General features: G+C 47.6%; 1 protein-coding gene across 1 annotated transcript in view; it reads left to right on the forward strand.

The window, feature by feature from the left end:
- The window catches only part of MINDY2 (MINDY lysine 48 deubiquitinase 2), a 353,927-nt gene that overhangs the window by 264,281 nt on the left and 63,475 nt on the right, over positions 1-26,171 (forward strand). Inside the window, 1 exon segment of the mRNA XM_063926174.1 lies at positions 5,485-5,627. Coding sequence (XP_063782244.1) covers positions 5,485-5,627 — 143 coding nt within the window.

The following is a 26,171-nucleotide window of genomic DNA, read 5'->3' on the forward strand; positions in this document are numbered from 1 at the left end:
AACACATTCTTTGAGGTCTACCTGTCCTGATTCAGTCGGACAACGTAACAGCGGTGGCGTACGTAAACCGCCAGGGCGGAACAAAGAGCAGAGCGGCGAGGGTGGAGGCCACAAGAGTTCTCCGCTGGGCGGAAAAGCACGTGAGCGCTCAGTGATCGCGAAATATGCGCTATAGTGCGTTTTTACGCACTACAGCACAAGAGGGACTCACTTTAAAAATGAGCGGGTCCTGCAGGACGCGCTATGATGCAGAGTCCTGTGTGCGCCTCAACCAATACTGAAATGCTATTGGCTGAGGCGCACACAGGACTCACAGCGCCTACTGCAGGACCTGCTTATTCCTCGGTAGCCGTCCTCCCTGTCACGCACCACCTGCAGCAAGCCCCATCCGTCCTTATTGTAACGGAGATGAGGGGGCGGGCCGGTGTGTGTGTAAAACCAATCATCCTGGTCCAGCCCTGCGCTCCACCCGCCGTCTGCTGCTCCGGCCTGCTGTGGCCGGGGTGATGAGCGTGTGTGCGGGGATGTGCCCGGCTCCTGAGACCATTCCGCTGCTCTGGCTGTCGGTGGGGCTGAGTCCAGCAGGCGCAATGACATGCTGCTGTGCCCACCGCGGGGGAGAGTGTAGCGGCTGCACCGCGTGCTCTACTTCCCGGAAGACGCGCACTGGTAAGTACGGGCCCTGGCAGTTGTGGTGGTGTGGTTCTGGCTGGGCGCTGACTAGCAACAGCATTGGCAACTGGCTGGTTCCGAGCTGCACGCAGGTACGCATGAGCAGGGATTGGCAAACACTGCACTGTGTGTATCTGCCTCTGCCATATACAGGCTGTGTGATCATGTGTCTATCATAGGGTGGGAACCTGGATTGGTCCAGGCTGTTGGTTGACCCTGCAGTAGCTGACAGCAGGTGGGGAGCGGTATTTGTGGTGCGCTGTGCGGATTCTGTAGTGCTGTGCGGATTCTGTAGCGCTGTGGGGGAGTGTGTCTATCTCACCGCTGCCAGGTAACAGGGGGTATGGCTACACTGTCACAGAAGGGGGTACTGTCACCCATTAATGTGACCACGGGGCGCACATACATACATACATACATACATACATACAGCCGAGGTGGTCTTCAGTTTGCCGGCTGTCGGGATCCCGGCGCACAGTATACCGGCGCCGGAATCCCGACACTTTATCTCCCTCTTGGGGGTCCACGACCCCCCTGGATGGAGAATAAATAGCGTGGCGCGCCACCGTGGCCGCAGCGAGCCCGCAAGGGGCTCATTTGCGCTCGCCACGCTGTCGGTATGCCGGCGGTCGGGATTCCGGCGCCGGTATGCTGGTCGCCGAGAGCCCGGCCGCCGGCATACAGTACTACACCCATACAGCCATCCCTGGTCCCTTTCCAGTGCTTCTCTGTTCTCTTCCTCTCTGTCCTGTACAGCAGAAGGCAACCTGTGGCTCTCTCTGGCTATGGTGCAGGTACAAGACCCAGGCTTACTGATAGTTACTGCACCTGGGAGCCTGAGCAGGTTGTTTATCAAGCCTACTGGCAATTAGTATGTAATGCCAGCACATGGGATCCCGGCGTTCATGATACAAATGCCAGGATCTCGATGTATAAAATCCCAACAGGGATGAGTATTTCCCCCTGCTCCCTAACCCCTCACGCTAACAATCTGGTCCCACAGCCTAACCTCCCCCTTTACTGCCTGACCCTAATCCCCCCTTCCTTTTCCTAAACCTAACCCACAGGCTGTGATTAAGGTCAGGATTTCAGCGTTGGTCTCCTGCCCCTGTAGAGTTCCAGCCTCCAAATTCTAACGGATGTCGGGATTCCGACATCTTCACCGCATCACACCTACAGTACTTTGTGTTTTTTTTTATAGATAGTACTTCAAGTAATTCTGGATGTTAGAATAGAGAGAGCCTTTTACTGTCGGCATGCTGGGCATTGCATTATTATAATTTATTTATAGCTCTACAATAATTAGAGGACAACAGACTGGGTCCTGCAGGACATGTGGGAGTCAGAGTCCTGAGGAATGGTATTGGATGAGGTGCACACAGGACTCTGACTCACAGGGTGTAATGCAGGACCCGGTCATTCCTCAGTGGCCATATCCCCTGTCAATCACCTCCTTTCCCACCAGTACTGCCCAAACTGCTTTCTACCCTTACCCCCGGCACGTTTTGCCCCTAACCTCCTCTTGCACTGAGTACTGACCCGACTGCTATCTACCTTTACCCCCTCCCTACCCCCATCACAACTCCCTTTATTGCCTGGCCCTAACCCCTTGCTGCCAGCACTGCCCCAACTGGTATCAACCACTACCTCCAGCACTACTTGCCCCTAAACCTCTCCTTGTCCCCCAGCACTGTCCCATCTGTTTTCTGCCCTCATCCCCCCATAATATGTGACGGGACCCAGAAATAGTGGAGTAGGACCCCAATTTTTTCAAGTGAGGGGTCCCTGGGACCCACAAATGTTTTCGCTCTGCGCGATCACTGGCGCTCTGTCAGCAGTCTTCCTTCCGGGCGTGGACAGCTGGGAAGCAGACTGCCTCAGAAGACACGATCTCCATCCAGGAGAGTGGGCTCTTCATCAGGAGGTATTTGCAGAAGTGACAAGGCGTTGGGGAATTCCTCAAATAGACATGATGGCGTCTCGCCTCAACAAGAAGCTTCTGAGGTATTGTTCCAGGTCAAGGGACCCCCCAAGCCAGTGCAGTAGACGCCCTGGTAACTCCATGGGTGTTTCAGTCGGTATATGTGTTCCCTCCACTTCCTCTCGTTCCAAAGGTGTTGAGGATCATAAGACGAACAAGGGTTCCGGCAGTGCTCGTCGTTCCAGATTGGCCATGGAGGGCCTGGTATCCGGATCTTCGGGAATTGCTTATAGAAGATCCTTGGCCGCTTCCTCTCAGAGAGGACCTGTTACTGCAGGGGCCATGCGTATTTCAAAACTTACCGCGGCTGCGTTTGACGGCGTGGAGGTTGAACGCCAAATCCTAGCTCGAAAGGGTATTCCCGGGGAAGTCATCCCAACTCTCCTTAAGGCTAGAAATGAGGTCACGGCGTAGCATTATCACCGTATTTGGAGGAAATATGTGTCATGGTGTGAAGCCAAGAAAGCTCCTGCGGAGGAGTTTCAGCTGGGTCGTTTCCTCCATTTTTTGCAGGCAGGCGTGGATGCAGGCCTGAAATTGGGTTCCATCAAAGTGCAGATTTCGGCTTTATCTATTTTCTTTCAAAAAGAATTGGCCGCCCTTCCTGAAGTTCAGACTTTCGTGAAGGGAGTGCTGCATATCCATCCTCCGTTTGTGCCACCCGTGACCGTGGGATCTTGACGTGGTGTTAAAATTTCTTATGTCTCACTGGTTTGAACCTTTGCGAAAGTTTGAGTTGAAATTTCTCACTTGGAAAGTGGTCATGCTTTTGGCCTTGGCGTCCACCAGACGGGTGTCGGAATTGGCAGCTTTGTCTCACAAGAGCCCATATTTGATTTTCCTTGTGGATAGAGTGGAATTGAGGACTCGTCAACAATTTCTGTCGAAGGTGGTTTCTTCATTTCACATTAATCAACCTATTGTGGTGCCTGTGGCTACGGATGCCGTGACGGTGCCAAAATCTCTCGATGTCGTAAGAGCTTTGAAAATTTATGTCGCCAGAACGGCCTCTTGTTAGGATAACGGAGGCTCTGTTTGTCCTGTATGCTTCCAACAAGATTGGAAATCCTGCTTCCAAGCAGACTATTGCACGCTGGATTTGTAATACGATTCAGCACGCTCATTCTACGGCTGGATTGCCGTCGCCGAAGTCAGTGAAGGCCCATTCTACCAGGAAGGTGGGCTCATATTGGGCTGCTGCCCGAGGGGTCTCGGCACTTCAACTTTGCCGAGCAGCTACGTGGTCGGGTTCAAACACTTTTGCTAAGTTCTACAAGTTTGATACCCTGGCTGATGAGGACCTCATGTTTGCTCAATTGGTGCTGCAGAGTCGTCCGCACTCTCCCGCCCGGTCTGGAGCTTTGGTATAGACCCCATGGTCCTTTTGGAGTCCCCAGCATCCTCTAGTACGTAACAGAAAATAGGATTTTAATACCTACCGGTAAATCCTTTTCTCCTAGTCCGTAGAGGATGCTGGGCGTCCATCCCAGTGCGGACTGTTACTTGCAGTTGTATTGTTAGTTGTTGTTTTCGGTTACACGAAGGTTGTGTATCGGTTATGTTCAGCTTGTTGCTGTTTTTCGTTCATACTGTTATTTGGTATTCCTGCTAATCCAGTTGTACGGTGTGTTTGTGGTGTGAGCTGGTATGTATCTCTCCCTTAGTGTAACAAAAATCCTTTTCCTCGAAATGTCCGTCTCCCTGGACACAGTTCCTATAACTGAGGTCTGGAGGAGGGGCATAGAGGGAGGAGCTAGTTCACACCCATTCAAAGTCTTATAGTGTGCCCATGTCTCCTGCGGATCCCGTCTATACCCCCAGGGTCCTTTTGGAGTCCCCAGCACCCTCTACGGACTAGGAGAAAAGGATTTACCGGTAGGTATTAAAATCCTATTTTTTTACTCTGTCCGTCTGACCATTGGTCACCATCTGTGTGTACACTATGCAGTACAGGACTGTAAATTAACATTACAGTCGTCACTGACCATTAGCCAGAGCTTGTACTGTAGATCAATCCGCCGCTATTCAAACTAAAGTACTGGATTAGTGAAGCATTAGCCACCCAGTGGTGGAGATGTGAATTGCATGCTGAGTATCTAGTCGTGCCTCAACGCGCCTGTCTGTGATTAAACTCGGCAACCTAAGCTATTGCCTAGGCGTGACTAAACCTCCGTCTAGGCGCAGAAACAGTCAAGATAACGGAGGACCCATCTGTACAGAACATTGCTGACATGTAATTGTTAATTTTTTTTTTTTTATAAATTTGAATATGCTCCTAATTTGTGTAACAAAGTTGTTGCTTTTGCATAATAAATCACATTACTATTATTGAGTGGTTGCATTTTTTATTTTTTAAATCTTTACTAGTTTAAATATTTCAGAAGTGCACTGGTATCACACTAGTAAATTAGGTTGTCCATGATGGGCTCGATTCTAATCAGCGTGAATTGAATAGCACCAGGAAGGAGCTCCTGGAGCTATTCAATTCAGCGCAATGCTATGCCCAACTAGGGTATTTCTTCTCACACCCCAGCAGAAATCCAACAAAACTGCTGGCACAATGCTGTTTTCTACCGTTAGCGCAGCAGAAATAGCATAGTGCCAGGCACTTAAGTCGGAGAATGCTGGTTTAAGGCACAAGAACTGCCATTCTCTGACATAACAGCATGCTGAATTATAGAGCTCCTTCCGGCACTGTTCAATTCACGCTGAGTTGAATCAAGCACAATGACAAAATGATTTTTTTGTTCATCCACTAGGGGACACTGGAAGATTACACTGGGGTACAGAGGCATGGAATGTGACTTAAACAACATTATGTTCTTTTATAGGTTTTGTTGCTGAACAGTTTTTAAATGGAACAGCCACTCAGCTGACTTACCATGGACTAAGTGAGCTGTCCTCAACCCTTCAGGAAGGAGAGTTGTGTGTATTCTTCAGGAACAATCATTTTAGCACCATGACAAAATATAAGGTAGGGCTCATTGTATTGCTGCTTGATGGTACTATTGTAATACAGAAATCTAAGTACTTTCTGTACAGGATTGTTTATGTAATAATCAGTGTCCTGTGTAGTAGAACTAGAATGTTCTGTTAATATTTAAAGATTAGTGACAAACTGTAGTGCAGTCAAAATATTTTGTTTGGTTGGTGTAAAATTTAGTTAGGAGGTTGTGTCCGATGTTACTAGAACCCTTTTACCCTTTTTCATATTAAGTTATATACATACTTTCTGAACTTTCCCTGAACTCTCTTAATTTGAAGGCTTTTTGGCCGATATCTATCTATCTATAGATAATACCTATCTATCATGTTGTTATGACAGAAAACCCACTAACATGATACACTCCTAGGCGTGCGCAGCTTATTTTATTAGGGTGTGCACCACGGTTCCGGTATGAATGGTCGACCATGTTATGGTCGACAGTCATTAGGTCGACCACTATTGGTCGACATTGACATGGTCGACATGGACACATGGTCGACATATGAAAAGGTCGACATGGGTTTTTTAACTTTTTTGGTGTCGTTTTTTGCGTAAAGTGACTGGGAAACCAAATTAGTGCACCGCGTCCCCTCGCATGGCTCGCTTCGCTCGCCATGCTTCGGGCATGGTGCCTTCGCTCCGCTACCGCTGCGCTCGGCACACTATACCGTTCCAATCGTAGTCCATGTGGATCGTAAAGTATGGAAAAGTTCCCCAAAAGAAAAAAAAGTTAAAAAACTCATGTCGACCTTTTCATGTGTCGACCGTTTTCATGTGTCGACCATGTCAATGTCGACCAATAGTGGTCGACCTAATGACTGTCGACCATAACATGGTCGACCATGTGAACGGATACCGTGCACCACCAGAGGGGCTTGTCTAGCACTATTTTACATTCTCTCAGTAAAATCACATGGCTTAATCTAATTTATCCCTAGTTCCCAATAGAACATGTAGATATAATACACCTCAGAGAAATAAAATTAATAAAATGAAGCATAATGGCGAGACCACTGGCCAGTACTCCACTATGGCATAACCCTGAGCCCCAGCTGCCACTGCGCCCTGTCGCTGCTTACACTTCCCCAACCTATCCCTGACCCAGTGGCAGAACTAGAGAGTGGTGGCCTAGGTGCATATGCATTCTCTTGCACCCCAGCACCTACACCCTGATTTTGAGTGGGACACTCTGAAAAGTATGTGAGATTTAGGGGGGCGAACATTTGAGTTATTCACATTATATCACACAGTATGAGCCGAAATTCACATTATGCCAAACACTATGAGCCAAAATTCACATTATGGCACACAGTATGAGCCAAAATTCACATTATGCCACGCAGTATGAGCCACAATTCACATTATGCCACAGTGTCTGAGACGCAATTGACATTATGCCACACAGTTTGAGCTGAAATTCACATTATGCCACAAGGCATGAGCCGAAATTCAGAATATGCCACACGGTATGAGCCGAAATTCACAATATGCCACACGGTATGAGCCAAAATTCACATTATGCCACAAGGCATGAGCCAAAATTCACATTATGCCACAAGGCATGAGCCAAAATTCACATTATGCCACAAGGCATGAGCCGAAATTCACATTATGCCACAAGGCATGAGCCGAAATTCACATTATGCCACAAGGCATGAGCCGAAATTCACATTACGCCACAAGGAATGCGCCGAAATTCAGAATATGACACAAGGTATGAGCTGAAATTCACAATATGCCACACGGTATGAGCTGAAATTCACAATATGCCACACGGTATGAGCTGAAATTCACATTATGCCACAAGGCATGAGCTGAAATTCACATTATGCCACAAGGTATGAGCTGAAATTCACATTATGCCACAAGGCATGAGCCGAAATTTACAATATGCCACACGGTATGAACCGAAATTCACATTACGCCACAAGGCATGAGCCGAAATTCAGAATATGCCACTAGTTATGAGCCAAAATTCACAATATGCCACACGGTATGAGCCGAAATTCACAATATGCCACACGGTATGAGCCGAAATTCACATTATGCCACAAGGAATGCGCCGAAATACAGAATATGACACAAGGTATGAGCTGAAATTCACAATATGCCACACGGTATGAGCTGAAATTCACATTATGCCACAAGGCATGAGCCGAAATTCACATTATGCCACAAGGCATGAGCCAAAATTCACATTATGCCACAAGGCATGAGCCGAAATTCACATTATGCCACAAGGCATGAGCCGAAATTCACATTATGCCACAAGGCATGAGCCGAAATTCACATTACGCCACAAGGAATGCGCCGAAATTCAGAATATGACACAAGGTATGAGCTGAAATTCACAATATGCCACACGGTATGAGCTGAAATTCACAATATGCCACACGGTATGAGCTGAAATTCACATTATGCCACAAGGCATGAGCTGAAATTCACATTATGCCACAAGGTATGAGCTGAAATTCACATTATGCCACAAGGCATGAGCCGAAATTTACAATATGCCACACGGTATGAACCGAAATTCACATTACGCCACAAGGCATGAGCCGAAATTCAGAATATGCCACTAGTTATGAGCCAAAATTCACAATATGCCACACGGTATGAGCCGAAATTCACAATATGCCACACGGTATGAGCCGAAATTCACATTATGCCACAAGGAATGCGCCGAAATACAGAATATGACACAAGGTATGAGCTGAAATTCACAATATGCCACACGGTATGAGCTGAAATTCACATTATGCCACAAGGCATGAGCCGAAATTCACATTATGCCACAAGGCATGAGCCGAAATTTACAATATGCCACACGGTATGAACCGAAATTCACATTACGCCACAAGGCATGAGCCGAATTCAGGATATGCCACAAGTTATGAGCCGAAATTCACGATATGCCACACGGTATGAGCCGAAATTCACAATATGCCACACGGTATGAGCCGAAATTCACAATATGCCACACGGTATGAGCCGAAATTCACATTATGCCAATGGTATGAGCCGAAATTCACATTATGTCACACGGTATGAGCAGAAATTAATATTCTGGTTTTCATATTCAGAGGATGACACTGGGGTGAGGCAAAGGGTGACAGCCATGAGGGTTTACACTGGGGTGATGCAGTCGGAGAAAAGCAGAGGGTGACATGTAGTGGGAGACAGAGGGTGATACTGGGGTAACACAGTGGGTGACAGGCAAATGGTAACACTGGGGACATGTAGTTGGATGACCGGCAAATGGTAACACTGGAGACATGTAGTGGGTGACAGGTAGAGAGAGTGATAGCCATGAGGGTAGCACTTGGGGGAGGCAGTGGGAGAAAGACAGAGGGTGACACTGAGGATACTTCGTAGATGACAAGCAGAAAGTGACACTGGGGACATGTGGGGACAGGCAGAGAGGGTGACACTGGGGTGAGGCAATGGGAGATAGACAGAGGGGCACACTATGGACAAGTAATGGGTGACATGCATAGGGAGACACTAGTGATACGTACTGGGTGACATGGAGGAAGCTTGGGGGTGCAGCAGATGGGCATTTGGAGCTGTGAGGGGAGAGTGGGGCATGTGTGGGCAGCAAGTGGGACTGTATTGAGAACACTCCTAATGAAAAAGATGAGAGAAGACCAGGTCCCCTGGCCACACAACATCCATTAGTGTGGAGACCTGACAGACACGGGGAAGAGCCAGCATGAAGCAGAGAGTTGGGTAAGTGGGACAAACCTTGGCTGTGGGCGGCTACTCTCTCCAGTACCATCAGCTGGCTCAGCTCCGCCGACACCTTGCCCTGCAGACACTCTGAGTCCTGGCCCCTCAGCAGCTCTTTCAGTGTGCACTCTGCTCCGTCCATCACCTCCGCGGGTCCCGCAGCCATGGCATCCTGTAAACAGAATCTGTCAAACAAGTCACGTCACACAAGCGCAGAGGCCGCTGGGGGGAGTACAGACGGCACCTGCGGAGTAGAAACTTGCCCGCTTCTCCATGATCCTTAGTGGACCTGCTTCACCGCGACTGTGGAGCTGGTATATGTAATAGGCTAACACTGAGGGGTACCTGACATTAGGGTATGCCTGTGCAATACCCCCCATGCGCACGCCTATGCATAGAACGCATACATATACATACACATACATTTAAACACACATATGGGTTTGGTATGCATGACAGCCGGATGGGATGCCGGCAGTCAAAATACCGACGCCAGCATCCAGAGGAATGAAATCCTGACGGGTGATTTAACTAATCTATCCTCTGTCCCCTCCCCCCTAAGCCTAACCCTCCCTTCCCGCAGCCTAACTCCAACCTCCCCTCTCAGTGCCTAACCCTAAACTCCCCCCGGTGGTGCCTTATCTTAACCCCCCCTGTCCGCAGCCTAACCCTAACCTTCCACCTCCTGTAGCCTAACCCTATCCCCTCCAGTGTTGGCTAAATCTACCCTTCCTTCCCCCCCTCTCCCTTCTCCGGCAGTAGTCAAAGTTCTGTGGCTATACTTACAATGGCCGGGATCCTAACACATACACAGACACGGTACACACACTGTACATATACACACAAATACAAAACATACATATACACATATATAGAACACATACAGTATATATAAACACACACACAACACATACATATGTACATATATAGACTAGAGTATACACACAAACCCACTGACACCTGGAGGTTGGAGCCTGGCGGTAGCTGCAGGAACCAGGAGCAGATCAGTGCTGGGAGTCGTGCAGGGCACTTTTCATCATTAAGCTCCGCCCACTAGCAGCTTATGCCGCGTTTCGCGGGTTGGTGGGGAGGAGGCGGAGCCAATATGACACCATTCAAAGAGAAACGTCATAATGGCTCCGCCCCTCACCACCGACCCGCAAATCACGGCACATAGCTGCGAGGGGGCGGGGCTTCAATCGCCGGGACAGGGACCCACTTGAAAAAAAAATACATTTGATCCATGGTGGGGGGAACTCGCAGGTCCTTCCATTGCCCAAAGTTTAGTGGAGCCAGCTCTGGCATGCCCCGGGCCACTGCAAATGCCCTAGGCATTTGCCTATAGATAGGGCCGGCTCTGACTGCCCGCTTACGTTCTCCGCTGCCACCTGTCAAGTGTCGGGGTTGCCGGACATTAGGGGGTGCCTGTGCGCACCAGCCCCCCCCCCCCCCCGTGCGCACGCCTATGGATACACTAGATCACGACTGCATTATTTCTCAATGACTGCACACCTCCCAGCGTAACCACATACATGAACTACTACCACCTAAAACCTCATCACAATACACAGCATCACTCACAGGGACACTACTGATTCAGCACAGCCCGCCTCACTGACAGCCGCACAGTCCGCCTCACTGACAGCCGCACAGCCCCACCTTCCTTGACAGTCATACACCTTTCTGACAGAATTTTTTTTTTATTCACTTACACTGTTATCCTGTTACATGTTTATTCATCAATAATAATTCAAATTAAACAGTCTATTCTGTATCTTTCACTCTATTTTGTCACAATAGGGGCCAGTGTACCAGATAGCTATATCACTCTATATTAATAGAGGATGATCTGTCAAACAGAGAATTTATAGAGGATATTATGTGTTATATCTTTTAGATATAAAGGAGGCAGAAGTGATGCTAAAGTATTCAGTAACTTTTAAGGTGCAATCTCAGCTAATGTAATATTCTGCTTAAAAACCCAGTTGCCCAATAATTTACACATTACCCAAAATACATAAAACCTTACATAGTCCGCCAGGACGGCCGATTATAGCGGCTGAAGGATCACTGCTGCAACCAATAGCACAGTTTATTGATTCTCTACTACAACCATATGTCATTAAAAGTCCGAGTTACATTCGTGACACTAGTGACCTATTGGAACACCTGAAATCTTATTAGGATCTCCCTGAAAATATATTGCTTGCCACAATGGATGTACAATCTTTGTACACCGTGATACCTTATTCTGAAGGCCTGGGGGCATTAAGAGAATTGATTTCTCTTGAACCCACTAAGGGAATACCAACTGAATATATACTTGAGTTAACTAATCTTGTGTTAGGACTCAATCATTTTCAGTATAAAAACGAGTATTACTACCAGGTTTCGGGGACCGCAATGGGGTCTAACCTCGCACCCTCTTATGCTAATATGTATATGACGGTATTTGAACAAAGACATATACAGGTTGAGTATCCCTTATCCAAAATGCTTGGGACCAGAGGTATTTTGGATATCGGATTTCTCTAACGTCCTAGTGGATGCTGGGGACTCCGTAAGGACCATGGGAATAGCGGGCTCCGCAAGAGACTGGGCACTCTAAAGAAAGATTTAATACTATCTGGTGTGCACTGGCTCCTCTCTCTATGCCCCTCCTCCAGACCTCAGTTAGAATCTGTGCCCGGCCGAGCTGGGTGCTCCTAGTGGGCTCTCCTGAGCTTGCTAGATAAGAAAGTATTTTGTTAGGTTTTTTGTTTTCAGAGAGCTTCTGCTGGCAACCGACTCTCTGCTACGAGGGACTGAGGGGAGAGAAGCAAACCTACTCACGGCAGCTAGGTAGCGCTTCTTAGGCTACTGGACACCATTAGCTCCAGAGGGATCGAACACAGGTACCTAACCTTGATCGTCCGTTCCCGAAGCCGCGCCGCCGTCCCCCTCGCAGAGCCAGAAGAACAGAAGCAGCAGAAGCATGAAGACATCGAAATCGGCGGCTGAAGACTCCTGTCTTCACTTAAGGTAGCGCACAGCACTGCAGCTGTGCGCCATTGCTCCCACAGCACACTGCACACTCCGGTCACTGTAGGGTGCAGGACGCAGGGGGGGGGGGGGGCGCCTTGGGCAGCAATTAAATACCTTTTTTTGGCAAAAGGAGGCATATATACAGTCTGGGACTGTATATATGCCAGAGCCCCCGCAATTTTTTATACATTTAAGCGGGACAGAAGCCCGCCGCTGAGGGGGCGGGGCCTTCTTCCTCAGCACACCAGCGCCATTTTCTCTTCACAGCTCCGCTGGAAGGACGCTCCCCAGGCTCTCCCCTGCAGGTGCATTAGAGGGTAAAAAAGAGAGGGGGGCACATAAATTTAGGCGCAGTATATATACATATATTAACAGCAGCTACAGGGTAAACACTAAGGTACTGTGTAATCCCTGGGTTATATAGCGCTGGGGTGTGTGCTGGCATACTCTCTCTCTGTCTCCCCAAAAGCCTTTTGTGGGGTCCTGTCCTCAGTCAGAGCATTCCCTGTGTGTGTGCTGTGTGTCGGTACGCCTGTGTCGACATGTTTGATGAGGAAGGATACGTGGAGGCAGAACAAGTGCAGCTGAGTGTGGTGTCGCCGCCGACGGTGCCGACACCTGATTGGATGGATATGTGGAAGGTGTTAAATGATAATGTAAACTCCTTGCATAACAGGTTGGATAAAACTGTAACCGGGGGACAGGCAGGGTCTCAACCCATGCCTGCTCCTGCAGCGCAGAGGCCCTCAGGGTCCCAAAAGCGCACACTATCCCAGATAGTTGACACAGATGTCAACACGGAGTCTGACTCCAGTGTCGATGACGATGAGGCAAAGTTGCAGCCTAAAATGACTAAAGCCATCCGCTACATGATTGTAGCTATGAAGGATGTATTACACATTTCTGAGGAAAATCCTGTCCCTGACAAGAGGATTTATATGTATGGGGAGAAAAAGCATGAAGTGACTTTTCCCCCTTCCCATGAATTAAATGAATTATGTGAAAAAGCATCGGATTCCCCTGACAGGAAGGTGATAGTTTCCAAGAGATTACTCATGGCTTATCCTTTCCCGCCAACGGACAGGATACGTTGGGAATCCTCCCCTAGAGTAGACAAGGCATTGACACGCTTGTCTAAAAAGGTGGCCCTGCCGTCTCCGGATACGGCCGCCCTAAAGGATCCTGCTGATAGAAAGCAGGAAGCTATCCTGAAGTCAGTTTATACACATTTTGGCACACTGGTGAGGCCAGCAATTGCTTCGGCCTGGATGTGTAGTGCAGTAGCTGCATGGACGGATTCTCTGTCTGAGGAGTTAGATACCCTGGACAGGGACACTGTTCTACTGACCCTAGCACATATCAAAGACGTGGTCCTATATATGCGGGATGCCCAGAGGGATATTTGCCTGCTGGGTTCTACAGTTAACGCTATGTCCATTTCCATTTAATTTGATTAAATAAAAGTTATATTTTAAATCACAATAATTAAATAAGAGTGCCCCCACAAAGAGGTTTACTTCTAGGTTCCCTGATCTCTTTCAAGGAACAACCTTCTCTTGCTATGTCCATTTCTGCCAGAAGGGTCCTGTGGACTCGGCAATGGACAGGGGGATACCGACTCTAAAAAACACATGGAGGTTTTACCTTATAAGGGTGAGGAATTGTTTGGGGACGGTCTCTCGGACCTTGTTTCCACAGCTACGGCTGGGAAGTCAAATTTCTTGCCTTATGTCCCTCCACAACCTAAGAAAGCACCGTATTACCAAATGCAGTCCTTTCGTTCTCAGAGGAGCAAGAAGGTCAGAGGTGCGTCCTTTCTTGCCAGAGGCAGGGGTAGAGGAAAAAAGCTGCACCACGCAGCTAGTTCCCAGGAACAAAAGTCTTCCCCCGCTTCCACTAAGTCCACCGCATGACGCTGGGGCTCCACAGGCGGAGCCAGGAGCGGTGGGGGCGCGTCTCCGACATTTCAGCCACCAGTGGGTTCGCTCACAGGTGGATCCTTGGGCTATACAAATTGTGTCTCAGGGATACAAGCTGGAATTCGAGGTGATGCCCCCTCACCGTTTCCTGAAATCGGCCTTACCAGCTTCCCCCATGGAAAGGGAGATAGTGGTGGAGGCAATTCACAAACTTTGTCTCCAGAAAGTGGTGGTAGAGGTCCCCCCCCTTCAACGGGGAAGGGGCTACTATTCCACTATGTTTGTGGTACCGAAACCGGACGGTTCGGTCAGACCCATTTTAAATTTAAAATCCCTGAACTTTTATCTGAAGAAATTCAAGTTCAAAATGGAATCGCTCAGAGCGGTCATTGCAAGCCTGGAGGAAGGGGATTTTATGGTGTCGCTGGACATCAAGGATGCTTACTTGCATGTCCCCATTTATCCGCCTCATCAGGAGTACCTCAGGTTTGTGGTACGAGACTGTCATTACCAATTCCAGACGTTGCCGTTCGGCCTGTCCACGGCACCGAGAGTATTTACCAAAGTGATGGTAGAGATGATGGTGCTCCTGCGGAAGCAAGGGGTTACAATTATCCCATACTTGGACGATCTCCTCATAAAGGCGAGGTCCAGGGAGCAGTTGCTGATCAGTGTAGCACACTCTCAGGAAGTGTTGCGTCAGCACGGCTGGATTCTGAACATTCCAAAGTCGCAGCTGATTCCTGCAACGCGTCTGCCCTTCCTGGGCATGATTCTGGACGCAGACCAGAAGAAGGTGTTTCTCCCGGAGGAGAAGGCTCAGGAGCTCGTGACTCTGGTCAGAGACCTCCTAAAGCCAAAACGGGTGTCGGTGCATCACTGCACACGAGTCCTGGGAAAGATGGTGGCGTCTTACGAAGCCATTCCCTTCGGCAGGTTCCATGCGAGGATCTTTCAGTGGGACCTGCTGGACAAGTGGTCCGGATCGCATCTTCAGATGCATCGGATGATCACCCTGTCCCCCAGGGCCAGGGTGTCTCTTCTGTGGTGGCTACAAGGTGCTCACCTCCTCGAGGGCCGCAGATTCGGCATACAGGACTAGGTCCTGGTGACCACGGATGCAAGCCTCCGAGGGTGGGGGGCAGTCGCTCAAGGAAGAAACTTCCAAGGGTTGTGGTCAAATCAGGAGACTTGTCTGCACATCAATATCCTGGAGCTAAGGGCCATATACAACGCCCTGAGTCAAGCGGAGCCTCTGCTTCGAAACCAACCAGTGCTGATTCAGTCAGACAACATCACGGCAGTGGCCCATGTGAACCGCCAGGGCGGCACAAGAAGCAGGGTGGCAATGGCAGAAGCCACCAGGATTCTTCGCTGGGCGGAGAATCACGTACTAGCACTGTCAGCAGTGTTCATTCCGGGAGTGGACAACTGGGAAGCAGACTTCCTCAGCAGACACGACCTCCACCCGGGAGAGTGGGGACTTCATCAGGAAGTCTTCACGCAGATTGCAAATCGATGGGAACTGCCACAGGTGGACATGATGGCGTCCCGTCTCAACAAAAAGCTAAAAAGATATTGCGCCAGGTCAAGGGACCCTCAGGCGATAGCTGTGGACGCACTAGTAACACCGTGGGTGTTCCAGTCGGTCTATGTGTTTCCTCCTCTTCCTCTCATACCAAAGGTGCTGAGAATTGTAAGAAGAAGAGGAGTGAGAACAATACTCATTGTTCCGGATTGGCCAAGAAGAACTTGGTACCCGGAATTGCAAGAAATGATCACAGAGGACCCGTGGCCTCTGCCTCTCAGACAGGACCTGTTACATCAAGGGCCCTGTCTGTTCCAAGACTTACCGCCCCTATCTGGTTTTCCATATGGACAGGGCAGAATTGCGAACTCGTCCGCAGTTTCTGCCAAAGGTGGTGTCAGCTTTTCATCTGAACCAACCTATTGTGGTGCCTGCGGCTACTCGTGACTTGGAGGATTCCAAGTTGCTTGATGTAGTCAGGGCTTTGAAGATCTATGTTGCTAGGACGGCTGGAGTCAGGAAGACTGACTCGCTGTTTATTCTGTATGCATCCAACAAGCTGGGTGCTCCTGCTTCAAAGCAAACCATTGCTCGCTGGATCTGTAACACGATTCAGCAGGCTCATTCTGCGGCTGGATTGCCGCATCCAAAATCAGTAAAAACCCATTCAACAAGGAAGGTGGGCTCTTCTTGGGCGGCTGCCCGAGGGGTCTCGGCATTACAGCTTTGCTGAGCTGCTACTTGGTCGGGTTCAAACACATTTGCAAAGTTCTACAAGTTTGATACCCTGGCTGAGGAGGACCTGGTGTTTGCCCATTCGGTGCTGCAGAGTCATCCGCACTCTCCCGCCCGTTTGGGAGCTTTGGTATAATCCCCATGGTCCTTACGGAGTCCCCAGCATCCACTAGGACGTTAGAGAAAATAAGAATTTACTCACCGGTAATTCTATTTCTCGTAGTCCGTAGTGGATGCTGGGCGCCCGTCCCTAGTGCGGATTTTCTGCAAAACGTGTATATAGTTATTGCTTGATAAAGGGGTATGTTATGTTGGCATCCATTGGTTGATGCTCTGTTGTTTGTTCATACTGTTAACTGGGTGTGTTTATCACAAGTTATACGGTGTGATTGGTGAGGCTGGTATGAGTCTTACCCTGGATTCCAAAATCCTTTCCTTGTAATGTCAGCTCTTCCGGGCACAGTTTCCTTAACTGAGGTCTGCAGGAGGGGCATAGAGGGAGGAGCCAGTGCACACCAGATAGTATTAAATCTTTCTTTAGAGTGCCCAGTCTCCTGCGGAGCCCGCTATTCCCATGGTCCTTACGGAGTCCCCAGCATCCACTACGGACTACGAGAAATAGAATTACCGGTGAGTAAATTCTTATTTTTTCCGTATTTTGGAATAATTGCATACCATAATGAGATATCATGGTGATGGGACCTAAGTCTAAGCACAGAATGCATTTATGTTACATATACACCTTATACACACACAGCCTGAAGGTCATTTTAGCCAATATTTTTTATAACTTTGTGCATTAAACAAAGTGTGTGTACATTCACACAAATCATTTATGTTTCATATAAACCTTGTACACACAGCCTGAAGGTCATTTAATACAATATTATTAATAACTTTGTGTATTAAACAAAGTTTGTGTACATTGAGCCATCAAAAAACAAAGGTTTCACTATTTCACTCTCACTCAAAAAAGTCCATATTTCGGAATATTCCGTATTTCAGAATATTTGGATATGGGATACTCAACCTGTATTGGCAGAGTTTGGACAGAATATTAAGATTTACAAAAGGTTTATAGATGATATACTTGTGGTTTGGCTTGGCACACGTGAGTCCTTCATCGCTATGATTTATCAGTTAAACAATTTAGACAGCCCGATTAAATTTACATTTGAGATTTCAGCTGAGTATGTCAACTTTTTGGACATTACCATTGGACACACTGGGGGGGCTTTTACTACCACTCTTTTTAGGAAACCCACGGATAGGAACACTACATTGTTAACTAGTAGTTTCCATCCCCCTGCCTTAAAGGATAATCTGCCGGTCTCACAACTACTTCGAGTTATGAGAAACAATACCGATGACACTGTCAGAGAAGCCCAACTGAATGACATGATGCACAGATTTAGGGAAAATGTCTGCGTAAAGCACGTAACATATATTTGCGCAAGGTTTCTAAAAAACGTAAGAATACCAACATAATGATTTATACTACCAAATATGATAGTCATGCACTAGAAACTAACAAGATTATACGCAAACATTGGCCCATTCTAGCGACAGACCCTACTTTGCCCTTTACCCACACTGGGCCACCTATGATGGCCTATGGACGTGGGGCCAATTTGAGACAGGTACTCATGCGCCCTACTCTCACTCCTGATGAGCGAATGAGTACCTCCCGAATGATGAGTCTGAAACCTGGCTGCTTCTCATGTGGGAATTGTACCACGTGTAGGGCTATGAGAATTGGGAATAGCTTTACACACCCACATACGGGAAAAAATAGAAAAATTAAATACCATCTACATTGCAAATTAGACCATGTGATTTATTGTTTAATCTGTCCTTGCGGCCTGTACTATGTGGGACTTACATCTAGGTGTTTTAGAGACCGGATGGCAAATCAGAGGACCACTATACGAGCTGCTATTCAAACTGGATCTTCTGACAAACCTGTAGCAAGACATTATTTGGAAAATAGGCACCAGGTAGCGAACCTTAAATGTATGCTTATTGATTGGATCCCCCCTCTACCTAATGGGGGTGATAGGATATTGGCTTTTAAAAAGAAAGAAAGCTTTTGGATCAGTATGCTTGATACTGTTGCCCCGAGGGGCCTTAATGAATACAGCACCATGAACATTTTCCTGTGATGTGTCCATGATATATTTTTTTTCTTTTCAGGCATGGACACATGGTATTATTGTCCATGGGTGTTTTCTGATACAGATTATATCATTGTTTTAATTGTGTGTTTAATGTATTTATGTATTGTGTTGTAATTTGTTTGTTGATTGTAAGTCTACACTCACGGGCCTGATTAGATACACCTATATATGTTTGTATACCTATATGTACCTTTAGCCTATGGGTATGAGACCTTGACATATCAACTTCTGATGCATACTATGATTGAAAATATGTATAGGATTCTGTGGACTGGTTATGTGAGTTATTCTTTATTCCCGCCCCGTGGATCTTTACCCGTCTCTGGTGTAGGGTCTGGGGGTGCTCCCAGTACAGTTTGTTTATGGTGAGTTCTATTTAGCCTACACCGCGGGGATTATATGTTGCTGTGGCATGCATCCTGCTGGTTATTTTCCCTGTATCGTGATCCGCGGTACGACGTTGCTAAGCAACGACCGCAATGACTGTTGGGTCCTTCCGACTGGTGGAACGCACCCGGCGCATGACTTCCGGGTAATGGAACGCACCCGGCGCATGACTTCCGGGTAATGGAACGCACGCCGCTCGGACGAGCGGCGGCATTAAGCTCCCCTTCACAGGTTCTATTATATTTGATCTGGCGGTATTGCTGTGGGCTCTGCGAATATGAATATCTATTGGGGACTGAGCATATTCCTCTCTTTAACATGGGAATAGGGTGATTTACCAGTGTATCTGGGTTGATTGCACTTCCGGTTTTGTACTCATATAAGGCATGCAGTGCTCTTTACGAAACACAGTCACACTGAATGGACGTCCATCTTTTGCCTCCAGTGGTAAGAGTTACTGTTGCCCTCTTCTGATGAATATAGTTTTGATTGTTTGGCTTGATATCAGGTTAGGTTTATCTTTGAGATTTTTCATGATGCATTACTCATATTACAGAGGGTTTATTGACTGATGTGCCCCTGTATAGATGATTGCCCAGGAGTTATGTGTGAAGTAAGTAGAATCCTTTATTAAACTTGAACTTGATGAACTCAGGTGTTACCTAGTATTACACCTGACTTTCATTATGTTGGGAACTTGTAATATATATTTGTTGTCCCCCTAATAGGGCTCATATGCCGATTTGGCCGTCTGTCTTTTCACAGTGTTGTACTGTTGAGTTATTTCATCCTAGTAAGTATGTTACCAGTACCCTTTTGGTGATTGGTCCTTGTTGGGTTACTTTTCTTCACCCTACCTGGTATCCAAGATATATATTTATATGCTTGGTAGCATTATTCCTGGCACTTTCTTCATTTTGCACATTGCACTTTAGTGGTGAATTTCTGATTGGGCCCGTGAGACTGATTGCATTTATTTATTTATTTAATGTTTCTGTTATTTGGACAGGTTAGTTATGACTTTTTTGCAATATGAAAATATGTATGGCTTGTCTTGATAAAGGCTCTGCCTGTTGAGCCGAAACGTCAACCCAATAAAGCCGATTATGATCTAAGAAAATACGATTGGATTTGATTTGTTAAGGAGAGTGCCCCCCAGGAAACTGGAACTACGACTATATGTGTGGATCCACCGTGATTGTGGGGATTCTACTGGGTGCACCCCGCAGTTGACCACACACGGATGTGAGTGCAGGACTCCCTTGGATATAGATATAGATATATATATATATATATATACCGTATAAGCCGACTTTTTCAGCACTTTTTTTTGTGCTGAAAAAGCCACCTCAGCTTATACTCGAGTCAGTCAGTGTGACAGGCAGAGCAGTGTGAAGGAGGGACACGGAGCGCACAGCGCGCGCCTCTCCTGTGTCCCTCCTGCATCTCCGGCGGCAGCGGCGGGTCTATTAAAGGAAGTACCTGTTCGTGACCTCTGATCACGACCCGGCACTTCCTTTAATAGACCCGCCGCGGCCGCCGGAGATGCAGGATGGACACAGGAGAGGTGCGCACTGTGCGCTCCGTGTCCCTCCTTCAGAAGACAGCGCGGGATCGACGGAGGGGTAAGTAACAGGCACTGGGGGAGCATATTTGGCACTTGGGGAGGGGGCATATCTGGCAGCATGAGGGGGCATATCTGGCAGCATGAGGGGGCATATGTGGCAGCATGAGGGGCATATGTGGCAGCATGAGGGCATATCTGGCACTGTGGGGCATATTTGGCAGCATGAGGGCATATCTGGCACTGTGGGGCATATTTGGCAGCATGAGGGCATATCTGGCACATCTGGCACTGTGGGGCATATTTGGCAGCATGAGGGCATATCTGGCACTGTGGGGCATATTCGGCAGCATGAGGGCATATCTGGCACTGTGGGGCATATTTGGCAGCATGAGGGCATATCTGGCAGCATAAGGGCATATCTGGCAGTATGAGGGCATATCTGGCATTGTGGGGGCATATCTGGCACTGAGGGCTGTGTGCGGCTAGAGCTGCATTTCCCACCCTAGGCTTATACTCGAGTCAATAAGTTTTCCCAGGTTTTTGTGGTAGAATTAGTTGCCTCGGCTTATATTCGGGTCGACTTATACTCGAGTATATACGGTATATGTATGTATGTGTATATATATATATATATATATATATTTTACTACAGAAATACTAGTTGCTTCGCACAAATGTACAGGAGTTGTAGCACAAATGTGCTTGGGATAAACACTGGCTGAGCATTAGACTTCTTAAAGTAATTTTAGTCTTAATTTGCTGTCAGTGTTTTCTGTGTTTCTCTGTTAGCATGCTCTAGATACAATAAAATTGCATACCTCCCAACTGTCGGACCCTGTCCCGCTGTCCCACCCGCGGGCAGCAGTGTCCCGCGGGTGGGGGGATAGTTGGGGGGAGGCTTTGATCACCCGCTGCTCTGCTCTGCAAAGCAGCCGGTGATCACTGAATACATGCTGTGCGCACGGCATGTATTCAGAGCTAGGAGGGGAGCGGGGGCTGCCCAGCTGCTCGGGGAGCGCTGGGCACGCCCCCAAAAGGCAGAAAAATGGTCCGTTTGGTGAGGCCACGCCCATCTCGGGCGAGGCCACACACCCTTTTCGGGGGAGAGTCCCGCTTTTATCCAGCCAAAAGTTGGGAGGTATGAAATTATCCCTCGCATTATAAACACATACTTTGCCATTATTCTTACTCTTAATAGATCCATAAATAGTTGCTCATGTAAAAAGCCTGAGCTGGGAGGATTTCAGAATCCCTGTTGATTTGCCATGAAAATAAAATATATATATTTTTTAAATTCAATAAATTGAGGTGAAATTTCCATGGCTTCTGACTGAGTCTGCGATCTTGCCTAATTTAATCTAAATGTTGTAGCGTATTATTATATTAGTGTGTTCATTGTCATGGGAAGAGAATTACCACTGCTGAACAAAACTGCTATTTTAGCTCATGTACTCGGATTCTTTGCAGTTTAGTTTTTAATACTGCAGAATACGTTTTATGCTGAAAATGACCTACATAATGGAACACATTTCTGCTGAGTAAACCTGCAAAATGTGAATTATATGCTATTTTTCTAAGCTATAATTGTATCTTTCTGAATTATTACTGCACTATAAAGTGCTGAAAAGGCTGTGTGCCAAAGTCCCCCCTTAGTATCTTACTATCAAATTATCACATAAAAGAGAAAATGTTCAGCATGGAAAAAGGGGGATCAAAAGGGAATACCCTTGCTGTTTTATATGCATAGTTTTATAGTATTACATTTTCATTGCATTATTTGTGCAATGTTTCTGTATCTGTGTCTATTATCTGATCATTTTTTGAAGGTCGAGCGATTATGTGTATGCTTTCAGGAGTCTTTTAGCAGTAATTGAGGAATAGCTACATCTTTTTAGAAGTATTGTAAAAAAAAATTAAATGTGAGAAACAAAAATGTCTATGAAACAAAAGTGGATATAAAACCATTCTTAGAAATCCATAGTTTCACTAAATGTGTAATATGAATTTGATTTATTTAACAAATTCTTCCCTGCAGTTTAGTGTACATGTAGATGGAAACTGAGCTGGACCCCCACCACCACCTCCCCATACAGTAATACCACTTTTACACTCGCACTCCCGGGTCACTCCCGGGATGCTTCCCGGGATGCATCCCGGGATGCATACCCGGGACTGACCCCTTTCACACTGCATTAAGACCTGGGATCGACCCGGGACAGCCCCATTTACACTGATCCCGGGATATCCCTGCAAATGCATTAGTATGTCATTAGAAATGGCCTTGGGCTCAGAAAAGATGACATCAGCTTTTCTGAGCCCAAGAAAGCTCCAATCCAAGTCCATTTAACAGTCCCGGGATAGTGAATCCCGGGACGGACCCTTTCACACTACACAGCTTCCCGGGACGGTCCCAGGTTCAACCCTGCTTTTGACCTGGGATGAAATCCCGGGATGCTCGTCCCGGGAAATTGTCCATGTACCCATTTACACTGAGAAGAATCCCGGGATGATGCGCGTTCACGTGCAATATCCCGGGATTTTCCTGCGAGTGTAAAAGGGGTATAAATGTGCCCTCATGCATGTGGTGATTTTAATGCTCGTTTTGTTGGTACAAATTTAAATGTGTAATCACTCAAAACAAGCGCCCGACAACCAAACCACTCAGACTGGCAAATCAATAAGTCTTTATGCCTGCTGACCGTGTGTATGGTAGTGTTGGGCAATATGAACCGTGTGCTAGTGCAGTCCATTCATTCAGCCTGCATGCCAAGTAGTAGTTTCTTTAGTGTTCATTCATATTTTATCAAGTCAATAAAATTTTTGGTTATGCTAATAAAAGTGCATGAGGTTGTGTAAATAAATCTGTTTTCATAAACACAAGAATATGGGTGGGTCTTTGCTGGATAAGGCTGCACCGTGTATGCAAAAGCAGGTGCAAAGGGGTTTGGTATGTGTCACCATACCCACACCAGGATCCCGGGATTGAGATGGGGGAGGAGTGCAATGTAGCCGCTTGCGGGCTCGGTGGTGAGCTGCGCTTGCCACAGGTTCTAGTCCCACTCTATGGGTGCCGTGGGAATAGTCCTTGTTAGTCGGCATGCCAACTGTTGGTACTGGAAGTAGGGGGGATTCCAGTGTCTATATTGTGTCCAGCGGTCACATAACTACCTCCTGTGCAGAGGTTAAAGAAAAATAAGGTTAATAGAGGTCAATAAAACATAGTGCATTTAGTTTAATAATAGATGGAAGCTGTAAAACCTTTCCATACGTAATTTTATGGAATAAATGAGAAGTTAAACTTGTTACCTGCAGTGCATTGTGGGCTCAACTAGTTTGTGATAATGACACAGGAAAGATTGTGAATGGTTTCCCCAGACCTACATAGTACAAACAGAAAAGGGAGTAAGTAGATTGATTGTAGAAATTGATAACAGAGGGTTTGATGCTCTTTAGGGGAGAGATTATTCCATTGCGACGGATAGTGAACAGCACTGAACACAGTGTATTGTAGAACCATACTGAAAAGATGTTTCATTACTTATAATATTGCAGCCTTAGAAAACCACACATAGAGGTAGGGTTATAAATGCAAAGCCACTTATTTTCAACAAATAACTTTTTCTGCTGTGGGGTACACTGGGCTCCACAAGGAATAACATCGGGGTGTAGAGTAGGATCTTGATCCGAGGCACCAACAGGCTCAAAGCTTTGACTGTTCCCAAGATGCATAGCGCCTCCTCCTCTATAACCTCGCCTCCATGCACAGGAGCTCAGTTTTGTAGTTGGTGCCTTGCAGTAAGCAGGCAGTCAACAGGGGGGGCTGCTCCTGCAGCCCTAAAGAAAAAGCTATTTCAGAAGAAAAGAAAATCTGAAGACTTCAAGGGCTGCAGCAGTGTCTGGATGTCAGTCAGACATTCTCTGCTGCAGCTCCATCACTCCCCCAGCGGCGCTGTATACTACCGCGCCCTGGTTGCCGGGGAAATTACAGCAGAGGCTCCGGTGTTCTTCTAGTCGGTCACATACTCGCTGTTGTCCTCCCGAATCACGTGGCCGCATACAGGGGGAGGTAAGGGGGTTTCTTTGTCCCGCTGTAATCGCGATCCGGCGCGGCCTGTGGGAGGCAAAAACTCTTCAGTGCTACAGTCCCTCCTGGACACAGGAGTGGTAGTACAGGTGCCTCTGGCTCAGAGAGACAAGGGGTACTATTCACCGCTGTTTCTAGTCCCGAAATCAAACGGGTCCTCGCGGCCCATTCTCAATCTCAAGTCTTTGAACAAGTATGTGAGGGTCTCCAAGTTTCGTATGGAAACTCAACACTCTATTGTTCTGGCCTTGGAGCCTGGGGACTATATGGTCTCCCTGGACATACTGTACAGGATGCCTACCTGCATATTCCTATTGCAATGTCACATCAGCAGTACCTGAGGTTTGCGGTGGTCAACCTTCATTACCAGTTTCGGGCGTTACCTTGTGGTTTGGACACTGCTCCCCGGGTATTCACCAAAGTCATGGCGGTAATGACGGCTGTGCTACGCTGTCAGGGGATCAGGATCCTCTCATGTCTAGATGACTTACTGATCCTGGCAAGCTCCCAAGAAATTCTCCTACGTCATTTGGGTGTGACAATCCAGTTTATGCAAACTGACGGGTGGCTCATCAACTGGAAGAAATCTTCCCTGCCCAGAGCATGGTACACCTGGGGGCATTGTTGGACACTCACAACCAGCGGTTGTTCTTGTCTCAGGAGAAGATCCTGCAACTTCAGGACAAGATTCAATGCTTCCTATGTCGTCCGCAAGTGTTGATACATTCGGCAATGCAAGTGCTGGGTCTCATGGTGTCTGCCTTCGACATGGTGGAGTACGCTCAATTCCATTCCTGCCCTCTACAGAAACTGATTCTGACCAAGTGGGACGGCCTGCCTCACCGGATCAGGTCTCAAATGATCTCCTGGTCTCCGGGGGTCCGCCTGTCACTGAGCTGGTGGCTTCAAAACCACCGATTCAGCGGGGGTCGTCCCTTCTGGATCTCCAACTGGGTCCTTCTGACGACGGATGCCAGTCTGAGGGGTTGAGGCGCGGTGTTGGAGCAACACTCCCTTCAGGGCCGGTGGACCGATGAGGAGTCTCTCCTCCCAATAAACATTCTGGAACTACGGGCAGTGTTCAATGCACTGAACTTGGCCCAGCATTTGATACAGAACAGACCTGTTCAAGTACAATCCGACAATGCCACCACGGTGGCGTACATAAATCATCAGGACGGCACTTGAAGCCGCATGGCGATGAGGGAAGTATCAAGGATTCTTCAATGGGTGGAATGCCATCTGCCAGCCATATCGGCAGTGTTAATTCTGGGGGTCCTCAACTGGGAAGCGGACTTTCTCAGTCATCAATGGGATGGCCTGCCTCACCGGATCAGGACTCACATGATCTCCTTGACTCCGGAGGTCCGCTTGTCACTGAG

The sequence above is a fragment of the Pseudophryne corroboree genome, chromosome 6 (genome assembly GCF_028390025.1).
Source record: "Pseudophryne corroboree isolate aPseCor3 chromosome 6, aPseCor3.hap2, whole genome shotgun sequence".
Classification (NCBI taxonomy): Eukaryota; Metazoa; Chordata; class Amphibia; order Anura; family Myobatrachidae; genus Pseudophryne; species Pseudophryne corroboree.